The 20,113-nt window shown below is 40.3% G+C and overlaps 1 protein-coding gene across 5 annotated transcripts in view; it reads right to left on the reverse strand.

Moving 5' to 3' along the window:
- Positions 1 to 224: 224 nt before the first annotated feature.
- FAM114A1 (family with sequence similarity 114 member A1) overlaps positions 225 to 20,113 on the reverse strand; it is a 69,002-nt gene continuing 49,113 nt past the window's right edge. For all 5 annotated transcript variants that reach the window (XM_027055403.2, XM_027055381.2, XM_027055395.2 and 2 more), the window contains 6 exons: positions 15,143 to 15,234; positions 13,295 to 13,456; positions 11,976 to 12,115; positions 9,008 to 9,080; positions 4,587 to 4,640; positions 225 to 2,765 (listed from right to left, as the gene is read on the reverse strand). In XM_027055403.2, coding sequence (XP_026911204.1) covers positions 2,664 to 2,765; positions 4,587 to 4,640; positions 9,008 to 9,080; positions 11,976 to 12,115; positions 13,295 to 13,456; positions 15,143 to 15,234 — 623 coding nt within the window. In that variant the 3' untranslated portion in view covers positions 225 to 2,663. The remainder of the gene's footprint in view (positions 2,766 to 4,586; positions 4,641 to 9,007; positions 9,081 to 11,975; positions 12,116 to 13,294; positions 13,457 to 15,142; positions 15,235 to 20,113) is intronic.

Genomic DNA, 20,113 nt, shown 5'->3' on the forward strand with positions numbered 1-20,113 from the left:
CTGCGTACCCCAGCTGACTCCTGCCACCGCCTCAGCTTGTCACACTACGCATTTAATCATGAGTGTGATGTGCAGCCCAGTGTGAGACCCAGAGAAAAGACAGAATTCTGTCCTCAGTGGGATAGAATATTCAAGCTTACGCCTCCGCTTTAAGATTTCGGGCTCAATTTTTACCCTTTAGAGCTGTATGTATCAATACCCCAAAGCAATTTTTCTTGGATGCGTTTTGCTTTGAATTGGAAATACACTTTTGATGTTTTTTATTTAATAAGGCACAGGCATAGGACTACATTCATTATTTAGACTGGAACTTAGTTTGCACTTGATGTAAGAAAAAAAACTGGCACACTTGTTCAGGGTAATTGCAAAGAGTGAAACTAACCCAATTTATGTAAAGGATTATTGAAGGAATACAAAACTTCCAAAGTAAGCCTGCTAAATCATTCATTCAGTAACTGATTGACATTTGCCCAGATTTGGATCCTGTGCTTTGCTAGGTTTTAAAGCAAAGCGAAGAAGCAATTATTTAAAAGTGATGATGAAAAACAGTATTGAAAGAGAGCAATCCTGGAGGGTGGATATATTTTAAGTGATTATTCTCTGTTAAATAATGTAATTCACAGACCATTGAGCTAGGCCCCAGGAATCATCTGTCAACCTATGTTTCTACCTGGCAACCTTTGATATTTTATCATTAAAAGATATGTAAATGCAATGTAAACACCGTCAACCACTTTTTAAAGAACAATTATTTCTTTTATTCTTTTACAGATTTCTATTTCATTTTGTGATTAAAAATTTTTCTATAAACTATATGGGTGAAGTTGGGCTTAAAGCCTGTTTCTGGGAATCTAGTTCCTTTGAAACTACTTGTTTCTATTACATTTCCAGTTAACATCTATAAATCCATCTGATGCTGAAAAATCTGTTGTGGAGAGATCGTAAATCTAAGTCCTCTCCTCTGCTCTGTACACAATACCTACAAAATTTATGAAGAGGTAATTGCATTTTTGGCAGTTAGTTTTTCTCTAGACTTAATATCAGAAACATTTCAGGCAATCAAAAAACAATAGAAAAAAAAGCATCTTTAATTGATTCCTCAGAGAGTTCTTTTCCAGATTGTAAATAATTATTCTTATGTTTTCTATTTGGTTGTTTCAGGAGATACACAAAATGAAATGTAGGACACAAGTAAAATGCTAATAAGACATAGGATAATATTAAAATATTCCTACTTTGCCTGTATGGAACATAGGCAGTCTACTCTATCAGGGGAGGGAAAGCATATGTGAACAAAGGATTTTCACCCCTATAAAAGTACAAGTTTCATTTGCCTTAGAGAGAACCAGGGAGCAAGACATCTTGTGACAATGCCCGTCGGGATGCTGATGGGGCTCGGATGAACCCCCACCAGAATGAGTGTATGGAGCTCAGGAGAAGTGTTCACAGACAATGCCTCTCCTGGCCACCGGGTCTTCAGTGAAATCTGTCATGGATCAATCTACCAGTTAGTCAAGCCACACATCAGTATTGTCTGCCCTTTAGAAGCAATGATGGTATTTACCACTGGCGAGTGTGATGTGTGTATTTATACAATAGCTTGACTCGGAGTTAAAGATGCAGTCTGGGGGTGTGTTGTGTTCAAATCCCTTTAATTTTCTATTCGGATATTTCCAGGCTTTGTAATTATGCTATCATGTACTTATGGTCACAAAAAGTCTAGTTTAAACTGAATACTCTTTAGTACCCCCCTTTCATATATATTTTCACGCCATATATAAAGTTTGGGATCAAAAAGTCCAAGGAGTATGGAAAAATACAAGAATACATCGAAGAGCAGAACATTAAAAAAAACAAAAACTCTAGTTTTACCTTGCTCATCAAACCTCTTAAGGTTTGGAAAATTTATTAGTATTTTTAAGCATTTTAAGAATTATTATTAATCCTCTTTTAGAGCATCTGTCTAGGGGCACCTGGCTGGCTCAGTTGATGGAGCTTGCAACTTGATCTCAGGGTTGTGAGTTTGAGTCCCGCATTGGGCATAAAGATTACTTAGAGTACCTAACTACTCTTTTCCTGGGTTCAGATCATGTTCTTCTATTGTGAGCACGCAGTAGGAGTTCAATGAAAGCTTGTTTTCAGAATGAGTTACTATAAAGAGATATTTATGTTTCTCTTTTACTATAATAGGTAATATCTGTAAGTAGTGTTATCTTTGCCATATTTATGTAACAAAACTAAGTTCAGTATAAGATTTGATTTAAAGTAATACCATAAGAATGGGACATTTAAAGGTGGGAATTTAAAGGATTAAATAAAAAGTATAGGATCTACCCATGAATTTCTAAATATAGCATGCTTGACCAGGAAAATGGAAATGAATATTGGTGAATGAACTTCAAATTAAAGGAAATTATCAATATAAAGCCTTGTAAACTTAAATTAACATAAAGGAAATACACTTATTTGTAAAAACAACCATATACATTAAGAGAAATGATATTCTCTCTCAACTTGCGTTCTCCATACAGTCCGTGCAAAATTGCTTGTAGAGTCCTCAAAGGGGCGTCTGTGGCCAGATGTGCAGAGAACATCCCCTTCACTGATATATAACAGAGCAATGTGGCCTGCCTTTTCTTTCACTAGATGGGAGTCTGGCCAGGTCACGGCTGTGCTTTTGAACAACTGGTCTGGATGTGTGAGACCTGCAGCACAGGCAGCAGCAGCTGGAAGGCATCCTGGATGTATGTCGTGCTATTGCAGCCCTGGGAGAAGGGAGAAATGTGGCTCAAGGGTTGTTTGCAGAGTTCAACCTGGACAATCCTTCCAGTTTGATAATGGTCCCTCCTTGCAAACCTCACAATATTTTAAAATATTTTTCCTTTAATGTTGGTGCTTAAGGCAATGGTAAACACAGTCCTTTGGATGAATGCGTTCAGCTCTTAATTATCTATACTAATAGAAGAATTCACTTCACATGAGGCAAGTCATTTCCATGGACTTTGAGGCTACATCGATATGTGTATATTCATGACCAAATATATCCAGTCTTCCCTATTCCTCTCCCAGACCAACCCCACTGTCCTGAAATAACACAAAAGCACAGTATGAAGGAAGCTCTAGTTTGCCCTAACCTAGAGATGAATAAACAGGAATGGGCTACATAAAGCGAACTGGAGATAGTACTGTGTAATCATTCATGGCAAATCCTTGAATGCATATGGGTACCTTCTACTTGGTTTGGATATTTGATGTTGCCATTTATGCTCTGTGGTATTGTTTTTTTTTTTAAGAATTTTTTTAACTTTATTTTTTATTTTTTAAAATTTACATCCAAATTAGTTAGCATATAGTGAAGCAACGCTCTGTGGTATTCTTGCATACCGCAGTCGGTCGAGAGGCTATGTAATGTTTCAGGTCACTAAAACATAAGAAAACTCCCACCGGGGAAATAAATAAACACTTGACTTCATATTCTTCATGACTGACATAGTAAATTAATCTGCCGATGCCTTCTGGGTGGCCAGGGGAGACATTTTCTTGTTCCATATTCTGCATCTGACTGCCTGGCTTTCCTCTTAGCTGTGTCCTCCAGAACCTGCCCCTATAGCTCCTTGTCCCTTCTGGTTGACTTCATCCCACTGCGTGGCTGTGTCCTAAATGGTAACACTTGATGTCACCACTTTGTTACTTTTGTACCTTGGTAGTTTTCCCTAACAGTAAGGCACAATTTCTACAAACATTATAAATATATAGGTAGCCTTCCCTGACTTGTATTTGGTAATTTCCAAACGCTGCAATTGACAGCTACTTCAGACAACAAAAAACTGTATATGCATTTGCCCGTGTTCAAACTGGTTAATACCCGTGGCTTCAGCTGGGTGCCCTGGGGCTATAGATGTGCCAGGTCCTTATAGCTGGGCCCCTGATGGAAGGTTTTCCTCCACCAGCCACAGGTAGGACACCGTGACTATGACTCAGGAATGTGGCCTCCGGGGCCTCTTCTCTCTTCTGTCACTGGCTTCTGGTAAAACCACAGCAGTATCGGGACAGCTTCGTATCAGTGTTACAAAGTCCTGGTGAGCCGACAGGCCAGGGAGTGAGTGATCTCTGAGGACAGTGCCTCTGGTCACTGAACAGACAGAGGCTAAACAGTCAACTTGTCAATATTGTTAGTCTGAAGCTTAGACCCGGCTAAACCAAAGGTGATCGTGAATGGAGACAAGGGCTCATTTTTACAAAAATCACCATTGAGCAAGAATCCCTCATTGCAGCCAATAATCACAGTGTTAAATCTGGTGTCAAACTTGGCAGCAGAAATGTGCTTCTGCTGGAGGAAACAGCAACAGAAATAACGTGCAAGCTTAGCATTTCTCTTTATAATCAGGAATTCTTGAAAATTAGGTATTGTTGCTTCACCCAAGGGTTTACAGCTGGTTGAGCTACACAAATGTGCTCAAAAGCGACTGTTGATGATAAGATTTAGAACTGGAATAACACTTGCTGCCTGGGAAAAAGACAAACAAAACAAGTAGCTCTAACATTTGCTTTGATTCAGAAGCACTTTCTCTCTGGGGGCCACTTACCTCTAGCAATACACTATTGATCATGGGGTTAAGAACCTCAGCCTTCTTGTTGCTCTGTGGAATCAAAAGGATGAAATTGACAGATTAGGTGCTCATAGTATAAAGCTTGCCACATAAAATGTCATATGATGGCTTTGTAGAGGGATCTCTTAAAGAGGAAGAGGAGAAGTGGAATGTTTATTATAGACCAGACTTCACATTAGGTGCTGCTTCTATCTAATCTCATTTAATTTTGACAGAAATCCTGGTAGGTAGGTAGGTAGGTACCATGATAACCTAAAGTAAGGATGAGAAAATAGGAATCAGGAAAGTTGAGTAACTTGTTTAAGGTCACATAACTAGAAATTTAAGCTCAGACATTTTTTAACTATTGAAAGTTTGTAGCACGTCTGGGATTATGGGGAGGTGAGTGAGGCTGAGTTGCCCAAGTATAGGGTTGGATCTTGTCTCTACTTAAAATGTTGATATTTGGTTCATCATGATCTTTTTGTATTCATTTTGATTAAAAATTTTTTTATATTTATTTATTTTTGAGAGAGATAGAGAGACAGCATGAGCATGGGAGGGTCAGAGAGAGAGAGAGAAACACAGAATCCAAAGCAGGCTCCAGGCTGAGCAGTCAGCACAGAGCCCGATGCAGGGCTCAAACTCACAAACTGCAAGATCATGACCCGAGCCGAAGTCGGATGCTTAACCGACTGAGCCACCCAGGCGCCCCGCCTTTTTAAATTTTACATGAAAATATGTATCTAGATGACTGAAGTTGTTTCCTTGTCTTTTTGGGGAGGCATGGGGGCAAGGTAAGCTCTCACATTTGTGGGTGAGTTAAGCACCTTACTAGTCTACCCTAGAGCCGACCCTGGTCTAGACTTATTTTCTTTCTTTTAAGTGCAAACATGGGTCTTTGGTTACAGAGTGCGTCTTCCAGATTAGTAGAAAATTAACACATTCTTAAGTACAACTTACAGACAGATCTGGAGATTCCATTTTGCAAAACATGAATATATGTAAAGCACACAAAATACAGAGCCTGATATTAAGTAGGTGTTCAAAAAATGAGAGCTAGTATTAGTTAGTATCATTATTTCCACTATTGGTCTATCAATCAACAGTCTTCTCTATCTAACTGTTCACTTTACTCTTAGACAATAAATAACTAAAGGGACTGGAAAGACAGAGGGCAATCTTAATAGGCTGGTTTTCCTTACTGTATCCAGATGACTTTATGGTAAACAAAAATATATAAATGAGATAGATCTTTCCAGAGCAGCCCACTCTCATTGACACTACTTTACTGAGGGCAAAGTAATGTCTTACTGGGGAGACCATAATGGAGTCTTGGGGAAAAACTCTTTAAAACCCCAGTCATTTTAGTAACTAACCAGAAAATCCATTATGGTATTTGCTTTCATGTTTATTTGATTATCAATAAACCTCTAAAATATAATCAAAACGAGGGCAATAAAATGACATTGGCTTTCAGAATCAATGAGATGTGCAAGCAATTTAAATGGAGTCTGGAGAGCAATACGCACTCATTAACTTCAAGTTATGAATAACGGCTGTTTTAGAAAACAGAAACTTGATATAAATGATTCATCTTAGCACAAGATCAGGGGTAGTGTTGGGATGGGACGGCATTTCAGTAAACTCAGCTTTAGCTTTTTCCTTCTCCAAAGTGGTAACGTGTGTCTTCTTGATTTTGCGCATGCAAACATTTGTACACATGTGCATATATGTAAGTGTGTACATATGTATACGTTCAAGTACATGCCCAGTAGCTAGAGCCTTGCTGCTCAAAATGTACACTGTGAATCAGGAACATTGTTCTCATCTGAGAGTTTATTAGATATGCAGAAACTCAGTCCTCATCCCCGGTCTACTGACCCAGAACGTGCATTTTAAAAAGTTCTCTAGGTGATCTGCCTTCCCATTAAGATTTGAGAAGCACTGTACTGGAAGGTGGCATGTCAAGAGAAATGGGAAGCAATGCTGTGAATATTACCCACTAATGTAAATAAGTGAATGTTTAATGTGAATCATATACAATATACAACACACACACACACACACACACACACACACGCACGCACGCACAGACACATATATCCTCATCAGTAGGCAGCCATAGAGAAACAGTTGGCCATCTGTCTCACCCCTTTGGGCCTCAGTTTCCCACCTAGTGAACTGGGGAAAGAGTGAGAAGCTTTGGGAAGCTGAGTCGCCGAGGCCATTTCATCCTGATTAGGACCTCACACCTCCCTGTGAATCTGGCAGTTACACCAAAGTCCCTGGGTGTCTGTCACTCAGACAACACCGAGCACACACGTGCGTTTCATCAAGCCTATCGTATCAACGAACTTCTGTCTCCCTCTTCACTCTGTCTACATACAGAAGCTCTTATTGTGGAAGCCCCCAAATTATACAAGTATAAGGGTTGATGTTTTACAAAATAGGAGAAACAAACCAGATTCCTCGACAACAGAATGGATAGGTGGTATGTAGTTCATCCCTGATTAATCGAGTCGCTTATAGAAGTGTGGGAAACACACATTTCCTGACAGTCAGGTCTGCAATCATTTCCACTTCTTTTGAGAACTGACCTTGGCCTCGGTGGGTAGCAGGGTGGGGGAAAGTACACCCCAGCAGCCAGGTAGGTCTGCATGATATGATCCTGTCCCCAGTCACTAAGGGTGATACCAAGCGGACATGTGACCCACAATGATGACCTTTCAGTAGTCTCACCCAGGAACTCAGAATCTGAATGGAGAGACATGGGGTCTGGGAAATGCTACAATTGAGTCACATTAATGGCAATGTTTTGGAGAGAGAGGGAATACATATTCTGGTGCTGGATCCCCACAGCTGCTCACATTCCTCTACTGCCTTTAATAAAGTCCCTTTTCTGTCTAGATTACATACAGCTTGTTTCTGTCACTTCCTGTTATAGATTGAATTATGTACTCCCAGAAAGATATATTGAAATCCCAACCTCCAAGACATCAGAATGTGACCTTACTTGGAGATAGGGTCATTGCAGATGTAATAAGTTAAGATGAGGTCCCACTGGTCATACCCTAATCGAATATGAATGGTGTCCTTATGAGGAGAGAGAAATCTGGACACAGAAATACACAAAGAGAGGATGATGTGAAGGCAGAGAAAGAGATTATAGTTACACTGCCATGAGCCAAAGAATGCCTGGGGCTATAGCGGCTGGAAAAGGCAAGGAAGGATTCTCCTCTAGAGGCTTCTTGAGAGGGCATGTCCCTGCTGACACCTTGGTTTTAGACTTCCGGTCTCCAGAACTGTGAGACAATAAATTTCTCTTGTTTAAGCCCCCCCTTTGCATGGTACCCATTATGGCAACCCTGGGAAACTAACACATTTACAACCAAAAAACACCCTAACAAAAAAAAGGAAATAAAATTTGCTGTTTCTCATGGCAAGAATCATCTGCCCTTGAATCCAGGGCCTTAAAAGAAAAAGTAGAAAGATTAAAGTGGAGGAGGGGATGCCTGGGTGGCTCAGAGGTTAAGCATCCAACGTCAGCTCAGGTCGTGATCTCACAGTTCACGAGTTCCTGAGTTGGAGCTCTGTCTGCATCAGGCTTTGTGCTGACAGCTCAGCGCCTGGAGCCTGCTTCAGATTCTGTCTCCCTCTCTCTCTGCCCCTCCCCTGCTCAGTTCTGTTTCTCTCCCTCTCAAAAATAAACAAACATTAAAAAACGTTTTTTTTTTTAAAGGAGAAAAATTTTTTAAAAAAGAGAAAGATTAAAAAGGAATATTTTCCACTTGTCTTCCCAATCCCACTAAGGTAGGGTTATATAATGTGACTGGCTTCTGAAGAAAATAACCAGAAGCCACACCTCCAAACGCCAAACCTTTCAAACTTGTTACCTTGAGAATAGAAACACTTATGCCAACAGGCAGAATTTTTTTCTTTTGGTTAAAGTTGAAGAGTAATAATAAGGAAACCTCTCACAGTGGGTGGGGGTGGCATAAACAACAGGTTCTGAGGGCAATAGTGAATGTGAGTATTCAAAATTATTTTCATAGGATAGATAGATAGATAGATAGATAGATAGATAGATAAGATAGAATTATATATCACAAGTGGTAAGCAACGAAAGGAACCTTTATTTGACTTCTTTTTAAACAAATAGAGGAAATGAGGCTCAGAGATGTTTCAAGACCCACTTAATACCTTGTAAGTCAGAGATGGCAGCATCAGGATAGAACCCAGTCAGATGAGAGCCCTAAGTTACCTGTTCTAACAAGTGCTCCTGGCCTGGTTTTAGTAAACATCATGGCGCGGCTTCTGTTTTACAGAGCCAACAAAGAAGGCACTGCACTTCTCACAGCTCCTCAGAGGCTCATCTCCCAAAACAGGTGAAAAAAAAATCACTATGATAAACTTACCCCAACAGTGGTTAAAGAATTCGTAAACTTCTTTGATAAGGAGGCCACTTCTTTACACATTGCAGTAGTTAATCTGAAAGAAAATAGGAGGTTTGGGGGGATTTTCCATAAGATAAAATAATTTAAAAATCAAGAAAATTACTGATACTGATACCATATTCATTGAAAAGAACACACACAAGTTTGAAGATGCTCTGCAGAAATGTTTCCCTCAGTAATCTTTCATGGTTCACAATCATAGTTTAATCTAATCCTGGTTTTTCTCTGCATGCATAATTAATGAATAATCACCCTATCTCTTTCTTCCTCCCTCCCTTCCTCTGTCTCTCCTTTTCCTTCTTCCTCCCTCCCTTCTTCCCAGTAGGCTTCACAGCTCAGTGCAGAGCCCAGCTCAAAGCTTTAACGCACAGCCCTGAGCTCATGACCTGAGCTGAAATCAAGAGTTGGATACTTAACCAACCGAGCCACCCAGGCACCCTCACCCTACCTCATTTTAGAATCAAAAGCATATGCAGGAAAATTTGAGGCTTGAGCTCCTCCATAGGTTTGGGGGTATAAGCTTCTTGCCAAGTGGCTTTTCTCTAGCTTTTTGGTCATTTTGAAATAATAATGAGCATTCATTAAGTGTTTTTATATGCATAATCATATTTAATCCTCATAGTGATCTTAAAGATTACATTAATATCCCCATTTTATAGATGGTGAAACTGGTGCTTAAGAAGGTTAAGTGACTTTTTTTTTGAAGTAGGCTCCATACCCAACTTGGGTCTTGAACTCATGACCTGGAGATCAACAGTTGCATGCTCTACTGACTGAGCCAGCCAGGTGCCCCAAGGAGATTAAGTAACTTGCTTAGGACATGCAGTAATAAGTGATAGAGCTGGAATTCAAATTCAGATGTCTCTTAATTTCTTGATTAAGTTTTTATTACGTACCTCATAATAAAGATCCTATAAAATCTGTTTTTGTTTATTTATTAAAAAATTTTAATGTTTTTATTTATTTTTGAGAGAGAGAGAGAGAGAGACAGTGCATGAGCAGGGAGGGGCAGAGACAGAGGGAGACACAGAATCCGAAGCAGGCTCCAGGCTCTGAGCTGTCAGCACAGAGCCCGACGTGGGGCTCAAACTCACAAGCTGTGAGATCATGACTTGAGCCGTAGTCAGACGCTTGACTGACTGAGCCACCCAGGCGTCCCTATAAAATCTGTTTTTAAAGACTTCTATCAAAACCCCAAGTTTATTCTAGCCATTTGACTACTAGGACTTTACCTCAGGAAAATAATGCTAGACAGGCACAAATATTTAACAAAGCAACATTTGTCATAACATCACAGATGATGACAAAAACCAAAAACAATCCAATTAACCTAACAATGTGAATATTATCTATTTCCTTCTGTAACTAGTATATACGATTCTTATGAATAGTGGTTAAAATTCTATTAGAAAAATAGTAACTCCAAGTTAAGACTCTTACATGTTAAGATCTAGTGAAGTCAGGAGCAGAGAGCTTTGTTTTGATAAACAGGGGTTCTGTGTAAGCTATGTATTTAGGTTTGTCGGGCTATATCTATCTGTCTACCATTCCATCCATCCATGCAAAACTTATCTGCAGAAAGGGTCAGGAGAAAGGTCCGGGGATAGCCCAGAGCCATTTTGTCTATGGCCTTGGGCAGGTGGGTGGAAAGGCACTTATACAGACACATGTGAGGCCTTACGACCTTTCGCTTGGTGCAGCTTGGTAAGGTTGGTATAATCTGGACTGGAAATCAGAGATGCTAAGAATAAGGTCCTGCTATACATACTTAGGGACTTGTGAACACTCTCCCTTTACAAACAAACACCACAAATATAAAATACCACTTCGACGTCTTCCTCAATATTTTAAACGTTTCCTATTTTTCCCTTTCCTCTTCCTTCTATAGACTGAGGTAACTACATATTCTTCCTAAGCCTATTACGTGCAGGATTGTGTGGTTCTTAGATCACCTTTCATTTTCACATGCTTAGATAGGAAAATCTAGACTAGATGACACCTCCTTACAAGTGAGGAAAAATGCTACCAGTAGTACAAAGATGCTAATGTCGACTTTTTGGAAAGTTCTCTGACTAAACATTTGCTCCCCACCTACAATGCCAAATACAGTAATAAGCAAAGACTAGTTAGCTAGCAAAGTGAATGAGTGTATTGAGATGTGTGTGTTGTGTACCTGTGTATTTTTAGGAGGCTCTTATTTCGGCTCCTGTGTCTGTGTAGTAATGAGAAGGTGTTGGATCTGTGCTAATTTTCCACACTACGGCATACAGACATGCGGGTAAAAGCTGATGGCTTGTTTTTCAGCTCCATACCAACTATTTTCATGTGCATACGGTTACATTTTATTCCACTAGATAAACTAATAATAATAGCTACTATTTGTTGGAAGACTGTAACATATGATAGCACATATGCACACACATGCAATCCACAGGAAACTGGCTTGCATCAACAACCATCACTGCCAGAATTCAGAATATGCAGAGCTGGTATAAGTCGCTAGGAACCATGGGGGTGCGTTTGAATATCTTTGGGAAGCTAGCTGAGAAGCTGCATCAAGGTGTCCTTTCTCTATTCTTATGGTACGTTAAAAATGCAATTATCCTCAAAGGTCTGTACTTTTAAGACTTTGATCTATTAAAATAAACACTTATCCTTGAATGATTTAGTGTTTCTTTCCTTAAATCTCTTCATAAATAATCCCTAGAATGTCTACTTAATTGTTCTTATTCTTGTTAACATGATTCAGCAAAGAATCTTGTGATTCTTAAGAGAGTCTATTTTTAAAGATGACCACGGAACAATAGAATTAGTTGCCTTATAATTTAAATCTTTAGTAGCCTAGGGTGTGTGTATGCCTCTATGGGTGTGTATCTGAATGGCACATACATGTAAAATTGGAAAAATAAGAATTAAAAGTAACATTTACTTTATCAGAACTCTTGCTTGGTCCTGAGCTGGTTTTTCCTCTTCCTGCCCATGAAGAACTAACTCTGCTACTTTATGCAGCTGCTCAATGCAACGTGCTGTTACTTCTGCCAGACTTTCGATGGACAGCATGTATACTTCCTGAAACAGATAAATGCAAGTAAGAAAATTATTCATGGAGCAGAAGCTTTGTTGAAAATCCTATAATGTGGGGGGCCCAGCTGGCTCAGTTGGTAGAGCATGCAATTCTTGACCTCTGAGTCATGAGTTCAAGCCCCACAATGGGGGGTAGAGTTTAATTAAAACAACAACAACAACCCTATAATGAAAAAAAAATTTATATATATAAAATATATATATAAATTTTTTTCCATATATATATATATATATATATATATATATATATATAAATAAAATTCTTGGGGAAAAATGGCCTGACAAGTTTATATATACATATAAACTTGTGTGTGTGTGTGTGTGTGTGTGTGTGTGTTTGTGTGTGTATATATATATATATATATATATATACACACACATACACATACATATATAAACTTGTAAAAAATATATATATATTTCTTGGGGAAAAAATGGCCTGACAAGTTTACCCAAAGGTGAATGGGTGTATCGGAGACTTTTCTAAGTAGAAAGGCTGCCATAACATGGAGGTGTTGCCGGGTCCCCGGTGTCACGGCAACACTCACATCTGTGTCCCTAGTTCTCAGAGCAGTTCTGGGCACACAACAGGCAGCTGCTCAAAAATGCTTGTGGAAGAATGGCTGAATAAGTCAACCTCACTGGACATTTTTCTTTATAGTGGTCGAATTTAAAATCTACTTTCTCTAAAATGAAAATTCAATGTAAAAGCGAAGTTATTGCAAACTCATTTTTGAACACAGGTTATAAATTATGCTCACATAAATTTATTAAACTATAGAATAGAAACCATGGCCATGAAGTTTTTTTCTGGAAAAAGCTTCAATTACCTCATTAGTTTATGGGGCATAAAGACCTTTTATAGTTACAAATTTGCATATAAGATGGAGTTTTATCCTAATGATAAATCAACTATGTTCTTAAAGATCTTCTTTCCTTTAAATTATCATTGTAAAGCTCTGGAGAAAAACTACAATATCTATGCTAAGTCACGAATTGTCTTGGCATCGAGAAATTTTAGTGTTTATCCCATTAATACTCATATTTCTATAATGTGAAACAGGATACAAATGAAAATGAAGTGCTTTCTCCTCACTTGAAATTCGGCTACTAGTGAAATAAAGGTAGTATCACTGCTCTTTAGGTAATCTCAAATACATTTACCTCAACTGTCTTAGTTCTTCTCTCTTCCTTTTTGTCTTCTTCGGGATTTTCTGGTTTCTCTTCCTTTTCTTCCTTTCTGGTGTTCTCCTCTGCCTCTTCTGCCATATCTACTGATACGGTAGCTTGATCTTTTCCCACCCAGTCATGAGCCTTCTTCATGGCCTGCAAAGGCCCCCCAACCAAAGCAATTCGTTTATTATGCAAATTGGGAGACGAAGAAATTCCAATCCCCAGACTACAGTAGAGTTGCCCTAAACCTTCAAGGGTGATTCTCTGTACATTCAAAAAGTGATGAGGCAATTCCTTAGTCCCCTTAAAAGCGCCTTGTTGGTGCTTTCTGGTGAATATAAAGTAAGAAAAGGGGGCAGAATAGAAAGTATGGCGAGAACACTGCAGGACCTTTTTAAAACACACTGTGAAAGGATACACGGGTAAGAATAAAAAGGACAGTCACCTTGAAAGACCGATAGTATATTTTTCACTTTTCATGACCAACTATAAAAGAATAACAGTACTTTTTTATATATAGGTTAGAGACTTAGCCAGGGTCATTGCTAAAGCAAATTTCCTCATTTGATAGAGCTCATGAAACCCTTAATGTTTCATGAACCTAGTAATGTATCATGCAGTGAAGGTGAAGGATGGATCTGTTCTCTCTTCCCTCGTCATGGAGACATTAGACCTCAAGGGGGGAGGAGAGGAGCTGTGGGAAAGACCTGGAGCTGCTCCATGACTAGTTTAATCTCACATGAGTGCAGTCTGAGAAACCTGTAAGCCTAAAAAATTATGGCTAAATTGAACAAGCAGATCAACCCCCCTTCCCCATCTGTCATTCCCTGAATTTAGAAAGGGCAGACTCACCGAGTTTTTACATTACGGTTTAAAGCTGTTTGCTTAAGTGAAAGTTGTATCTGAGCTTATGTTAAACTTACTTCTCATCTTAAAGCTTAGCTGACCATGTCCACAAGCCAGTGGGACCTTGGAGACACCACACACACACACACACACGCACGCACACACACAGCAGTGGCAGGTGCTGCACAGAGATAAATGAGGCAATTTCCCACTGTGTTCAAGTCACTGACCTGCCAGAATCGGTGACCTCTATCTGAGATAAAGAAATTACTCATGTCTCCCCCTCACTGCCTCATCCTGTCCTTTCCTCACCCACCTTGATTAAGTGAGGGCCTACATCAACTACTGCTTGCTAAAGAGAAGGGAAAAAAAGAGAATGGGAAAAATAACACAGTTTTAAGTACTTAATACGCAGTGTCTTCATTAACAAACTCCACGGCAAGTCCTTACACTAAGTTGCAAAACATGCTGTGGTACAATTAGAAGAACCCAGACTGAAAAAGCTGGATGGTTCTTAGACTCCACGCGGCACCAGCATTCTGTGCAGGAGGGGGCGTGTGGCTGACCCGGCTGAGGGGATTCTGTCTGCATGATTCTGGCACATCACTGCAGCGTGGGAGGGGAGACGGAGTTTGAAAAACCCCTTGGTGATTCTGCACCCCTTTTCCCTCCCCTATGCTGAAGATACCCACTGCTCTGATATACAATTCTATTTTGAGGAGAAGTGACTTGTTCAAGGTCACAGGGTCGTTACTGGTGAAGTTGCAACTAAAAGGCAGGTCTCCTGACACAGTCTAGCATGTTCTCTCCCATCACATTTCATTATGTTGCCTCCTGGAATCTTAATTAGTGACCTCATACTCTCCTCCCCCCATCACCATGTGCCATTTGGGGTTTGGGGTTTTTCCATTTCAGGTGGATCTCTTGAATTTTACAACCGGTAACTTTAAAAACAACAACAACAACAAAAACTGAGACTTAGACAGTGCTGACCTTATTGAGTTTGTCAGGCGTGGCTGCAACATGTAATTCAAAGAGAAGCTCTGTAAGCATGCTAGCAAATTCTTCTCCCTTTTCTTCTAAGGCTGGAAATAGAAAATGACAGAAGTAAGAAACGTGATTTATTTTTCCTCCTTCAGAATGTGGCAGCTCCCCGAGCCTTACAGCCCGCAGTCAAAGTGAAAGTGAGGGCTGCAGCAGCCTGCTCCCCGGCTGCCAGAGGGCAGCTTATGAGCTGCTCGCTCCCAAGCACCACGATGCTCGGGCAGTGCCACGTGAGGGCTGCCCCAGCCTCGTTGCTCAAAGCTGTAGCTGGGGTGCCCCCAGGCTGACCTGAAGGCAGCGTGAGGGCAGGAAGGGACCTATCTGTCTTGTTGACAGCTATAGGTGATCGGTAGCTATTTGTTGAAAGAATGACTGAATGAACAAACGAATGGTGGAAGAGACCTGGGACAACACTGTATTTATGACCTTGAGTATTGTTATGCTTAGCACTGCAACTCTAATAATACCCAGGGCACCCTTTTCTGTCCACAGAGTCATAGTGCTGAGCAAGCAGAACTAGTCTCGTGGGTCATACACTACCTGATGTAACTACACTGTATCTCTTGGGAAATTTCCCAAGGTTTCCGAGGACACCTGTTGGTCCTATACTACTTCTTAACGGTATATCTTCCCTCCAGAATGGGAGCTACCTAAGGACAGACATGGTATATGTTTTTGCTCATTCCTGAATCCAGAGCATCCAACACAGTGGCCGGGAACATAATAGGTACTAAACTGAGTATTTATTAAATAAACAGTTTGGTGGTAAACTATACCATATAGAATAATATATAGATCACATATATACCATCAAATAAAAATAAATTAATGTCATTGAGGGTCAATAAAAAAGATTAAAAAAATTTTTTTTAATGTTTATTTATTTTTGAGAGAGACAGAGACAGATTGTGAGCAGGGGTGGGGCAGAGAGAGAGGGAAACACAGAATCCGAAGCAGGCTCCAGGCTCTGAGCTGCCAGCACAGAGCCCGACACGGGGCTCGAGCTTACGAACCGCAAGGTCATGACCTGAGCCAAAGTCAGATGCTTAACCCACTGAGCCACCCAGGTGTCCCAATAAAAACGATTTTTTACAAGTTATAATCTTACTTCTTTTTCTCATTTATATGTATGAATTGAAACCATATTTGAATTTTCTAAGTGCTAAAGAATTGATTCTACAATGGGTTTACCACCAGTTTGGGGGAGAATAAAAGCATCATTAATCGGTCTGATTACATGATCTCAAAACCCTCTGAGTAGAAAATCCTCTGGTTTGTGTCAGTGGGGAAAGGCATTACCTTCAGGGATAACTAAGCCATGTGAGAAAAACTGTATCTAATACTTGTGTGCATGTGCCCTTTGCTGTTTTATAGACAAAATGGCTAATTAGCAGCTCGTGAAGACAGCCGGAGTAACTTGTATGTCTTTGTTTAAAACATTTGGCTTGATCAGTTTATCATCACCCGAGTTCATATATTCTCAGGGGAGAGACAGATTCATGAACAAAATAGAGAGGTAAAACATATGTGTCAGGTGGAAAGTTTTATGAAGTATAAACCAAGGAAGAGGAATGGGGGTGGCTGGCGGTCGGGAAGTGAGAGGGCAACTGAGAAGGTGCCATTTGAGTAATGACAGAGGAGGAGATGGTGAGCAACACCAGATGGGGCACGGGAAGAGATCTCCAGGCAGAGACACCACCAACACAAAGTCCAAGAAGGAGGGGCGCCTGGGTGGCGCAGTCGGTTAAGCGTCCGACTTCAGCCAGGTCACGATCTCGCGGTCCGTGAGTTCGAGCCCCGCGTCAGGCTCTGGGCTGATGGCTCAGAGCCTGGAGCCTGTTTCCGATTCTGTGTCTCCCTCTCTCTCTGCCCCTCCCCCGTTCATGCTCTGTCTCTCTCTGTCCCAAAAATAAATAAACGTTGAAAAAAAAAAATTAAAAAAAAAAAAAAAGTCCAAGAAGGAGTGTGCCCGGCTTGCGCAGGGACAGCAAGGAGGCCAGGGTGGCTGCAGCAGCGACAGGGAGGTGTGTACCTTGGCGGTAGAGAGAGAGAGAGAGAGAGATGGCTGTCTTTGTTCAGGATGAAGCTGCCACAAGCATCGTTCTAACCCGAAGAGGTAAGCGCACTGATTGAGAAGGCTTTTACAGCACCAAATCTTGCCCTGAGAGGGGTATTAAGAAGGCTTCCTGGAGGAGATTACCTGAACCTAGTCTTCAACCTAATGCCTTCTCATTAGCTACTTGCAAGAAAGGAGAGATGAAGGGCTAGGGAGACAGAGACAAAGCTGAGATTCTCTCTCTCTGCTGGGCAGGAGTCTTGGTCTCACCCTCCCTATGTAGGCAAAGTAAGAGGGGCAGGCACACATCTGTGCAGCATCAGCAAGGGCTCATTGCCAAACTGCCTGGTTCTTCTCACTTCTTGTTCTGTGTGAGGCAATGATGCAGGGAAGTTAGAGCCCTGGACTTAGTTGTGGAAGGCATGGGTTCTACCCCAGCTCCTGCATTTAGAGAATATATGGCCTGGGGCTAGTCATGGGTCTTCTTGGCTTCCATACCCTCCTCTAAATTTAGATAAAAAAAACCCATCCATCTCTGCTGTAGCACTGTTGTAAAGATCAAATAATGTAACAAACGTGAAAGTATTTGTAAACACTAAAATATTATCAACTATGTTGTTATGTGCTACAAAGATAGAAACATAGGGAGATTGGGGTGTTTGGGTGGCTTAGTCGGTTGAATATCCAACCTCGATTTTGGCTCGGGTCATGATTCCATGGTTCATGGGATCAAGCCCTGCATTGGGCTCTGTGCAGACAGCACAGTGCCTGCTTGGGATTCTCTTTCTCCCTCTCTCTCTGCCCCTCCCCTGCTCTCTCTCTCTCTCAAAATAAATAAATACACATTAAAAAAAAACATAGGGAGATTAAAAATATTTGGGAGTCATCAATGCTAAATGAGGATGCAAATACTTTGTGTAGCTCCACTTTTTTTTTTTTTTTAAAGCAGGCTCCACACCTAGCATGGAGCCCAGTGCGGGGCTTAAACTCACGACACTGAGATTAAGACCTGACTGAGATCAAGAGTCAAATGCTTAACTGACTGAGCCACCCAGGTACCCCTCTCCAGCTTTTAAATGTGCATTTGTTCTATACAACAGAAAAAGATACCAATAACTTTTAGCAGATATCTTAGGGGAAAAAAAGCCACAGAGAAAAATGGAAGTAGAGAAAAACAGAAGTAGATAAAAACAGATGATCAATACTGTTGCAACAAAGAATATCTATTACTACAACTCTTGGTTCGTACATGTGGTCAAGATCTTCACTGAAGCGATAAAAATAGAAAATGGCCTTTTAGAACCTCTTCACGACAAATTAGAGACCTATAGTAGTGTGATAAAATTACACACTGCTGGAAAGACAATCATGCAAATCATTAGCTAATATTATCAAAGGCAGAGGGGCCTGATGTTGAGTTTAGCTGAAAACGACAATTTGTTATATTTTCCAAGACTTGCAAATAAATTATTTACATGTTAAGGGGTCTTTGGGAATGTAAATGCTTACAAGAAAAAAAAAATGGATGCGAATGCTCTGGTTTCTCTCAGAGTGTTCCTGGCTCGTCCGCTCACCCCCACTGATGAGATAACTCTTTACAGCTTTTAGATAATCTGTCCACCTCTATGGAGTTGTCATGCTCCATCATAACTGGATTGATTTAATGGCAACCCCGCTACTCTTTTCTCCCAGTTTTTCTTTACATGTTTTACATTTATCTATTAAATTAATTAAAATTAATAGTGTTTTGATAATCTGGAGATGCCCTTTGGGAAAATGGAAGTATTATGGGCGGTAATAGGGTTCTGTCACTTAAGGAGAGAAAGTCTACCATTTCTTAAGCATGCTGTCCAGGACTTCAATTTTTGTTTTTTGTTTTTGTCATATGAAAAAAGCCCAATTTACTAAAGCTCTGTATTGACTGAAACACATCATATATGGTAGCATTAACAGTATTAACAGTATTGAACCAAGGTTCCTCTCTAAGAAATTACCCTAGTTGGGGATGCAGGGCTGCTTTAAGTTGCACTGGCAACAGTACTGACATTAGGGGAAATCTGGGATCTTCTTTATGCCGTTCTCAATGACTCCCCCATTAGGATCAAGGTCTACCTTAGGCATCATGAAACCAAAGAGAAATAATCTGGATCTTTCTGGTGATTGTTACTCTGGAAAACAGGCATCCCTATTGGTTCATCTTGGGCCCATAATACCATGTGTGTGAACTTTGACATCTAGTGTCTTAGTTTCTCATTATTAAAACAAAGACAAGGCTGTCATTCTTTGTGACTTTTGTAGAAACACACAAATCTCAAAAACATTCTTCTCCAATAGTCTCTTTGATATTGACTTCTTTCTATTGTCCTGTATAACTGAGTCTTCTATTTTGATGCAATGAGCATAAACCTCATTAAACTGAAGGCACATAAGGTCTCTATGAAGGACTAAAGTGGGAGATGGTATTTAACTAAGTTTGCAAATGCCTAGAATAATCTGGTCCTGAGCAACGAGGCTGAAGCGCTTGGCTCTCGTGCTTGAGCCTTGATTAAAGGTACGTAACACACCTGGGCACAGAACACTTCCAGCTCTTTGATGGGTATGAAGGCACATGATCTCTATGCTGTGTGGGTAATAACAAATACAATCGTAAATAAAAGCTACAATTGATTGTACCTTTACTACTGTCCCGGCATTGTTTTAGCACTTTAAATAACAATACCAGCTAATGTTTTTGAGCAGTTCTGTGTGCCAGGCTCTGTAATAAATATTTTTACATATATTCTCTAACTTGAGCCTCACAACAGCCCTTGGGAATCTGTATAATTGTCTCCATTTAGCAGGTGAAGATAACGAGTTTCAGAAAG

Source organism: Acinonyx jubatus, chromosome B1 (genome assembly GCF_027475565.1).
Source record: "Acinonyx jubatus isolate Ajub_Pintada_27869175 chromosome B1, VMU_Ajub_asm_v1.0, whole genome shotgun sequence".
Classification (NCBI taxonomy): domain Eukaryota; kingdom Metazoa; phylum Chordata; class Mammalia; order Carnivora; family Felidae; genus Acinonyx; species Acinonyx jubatus.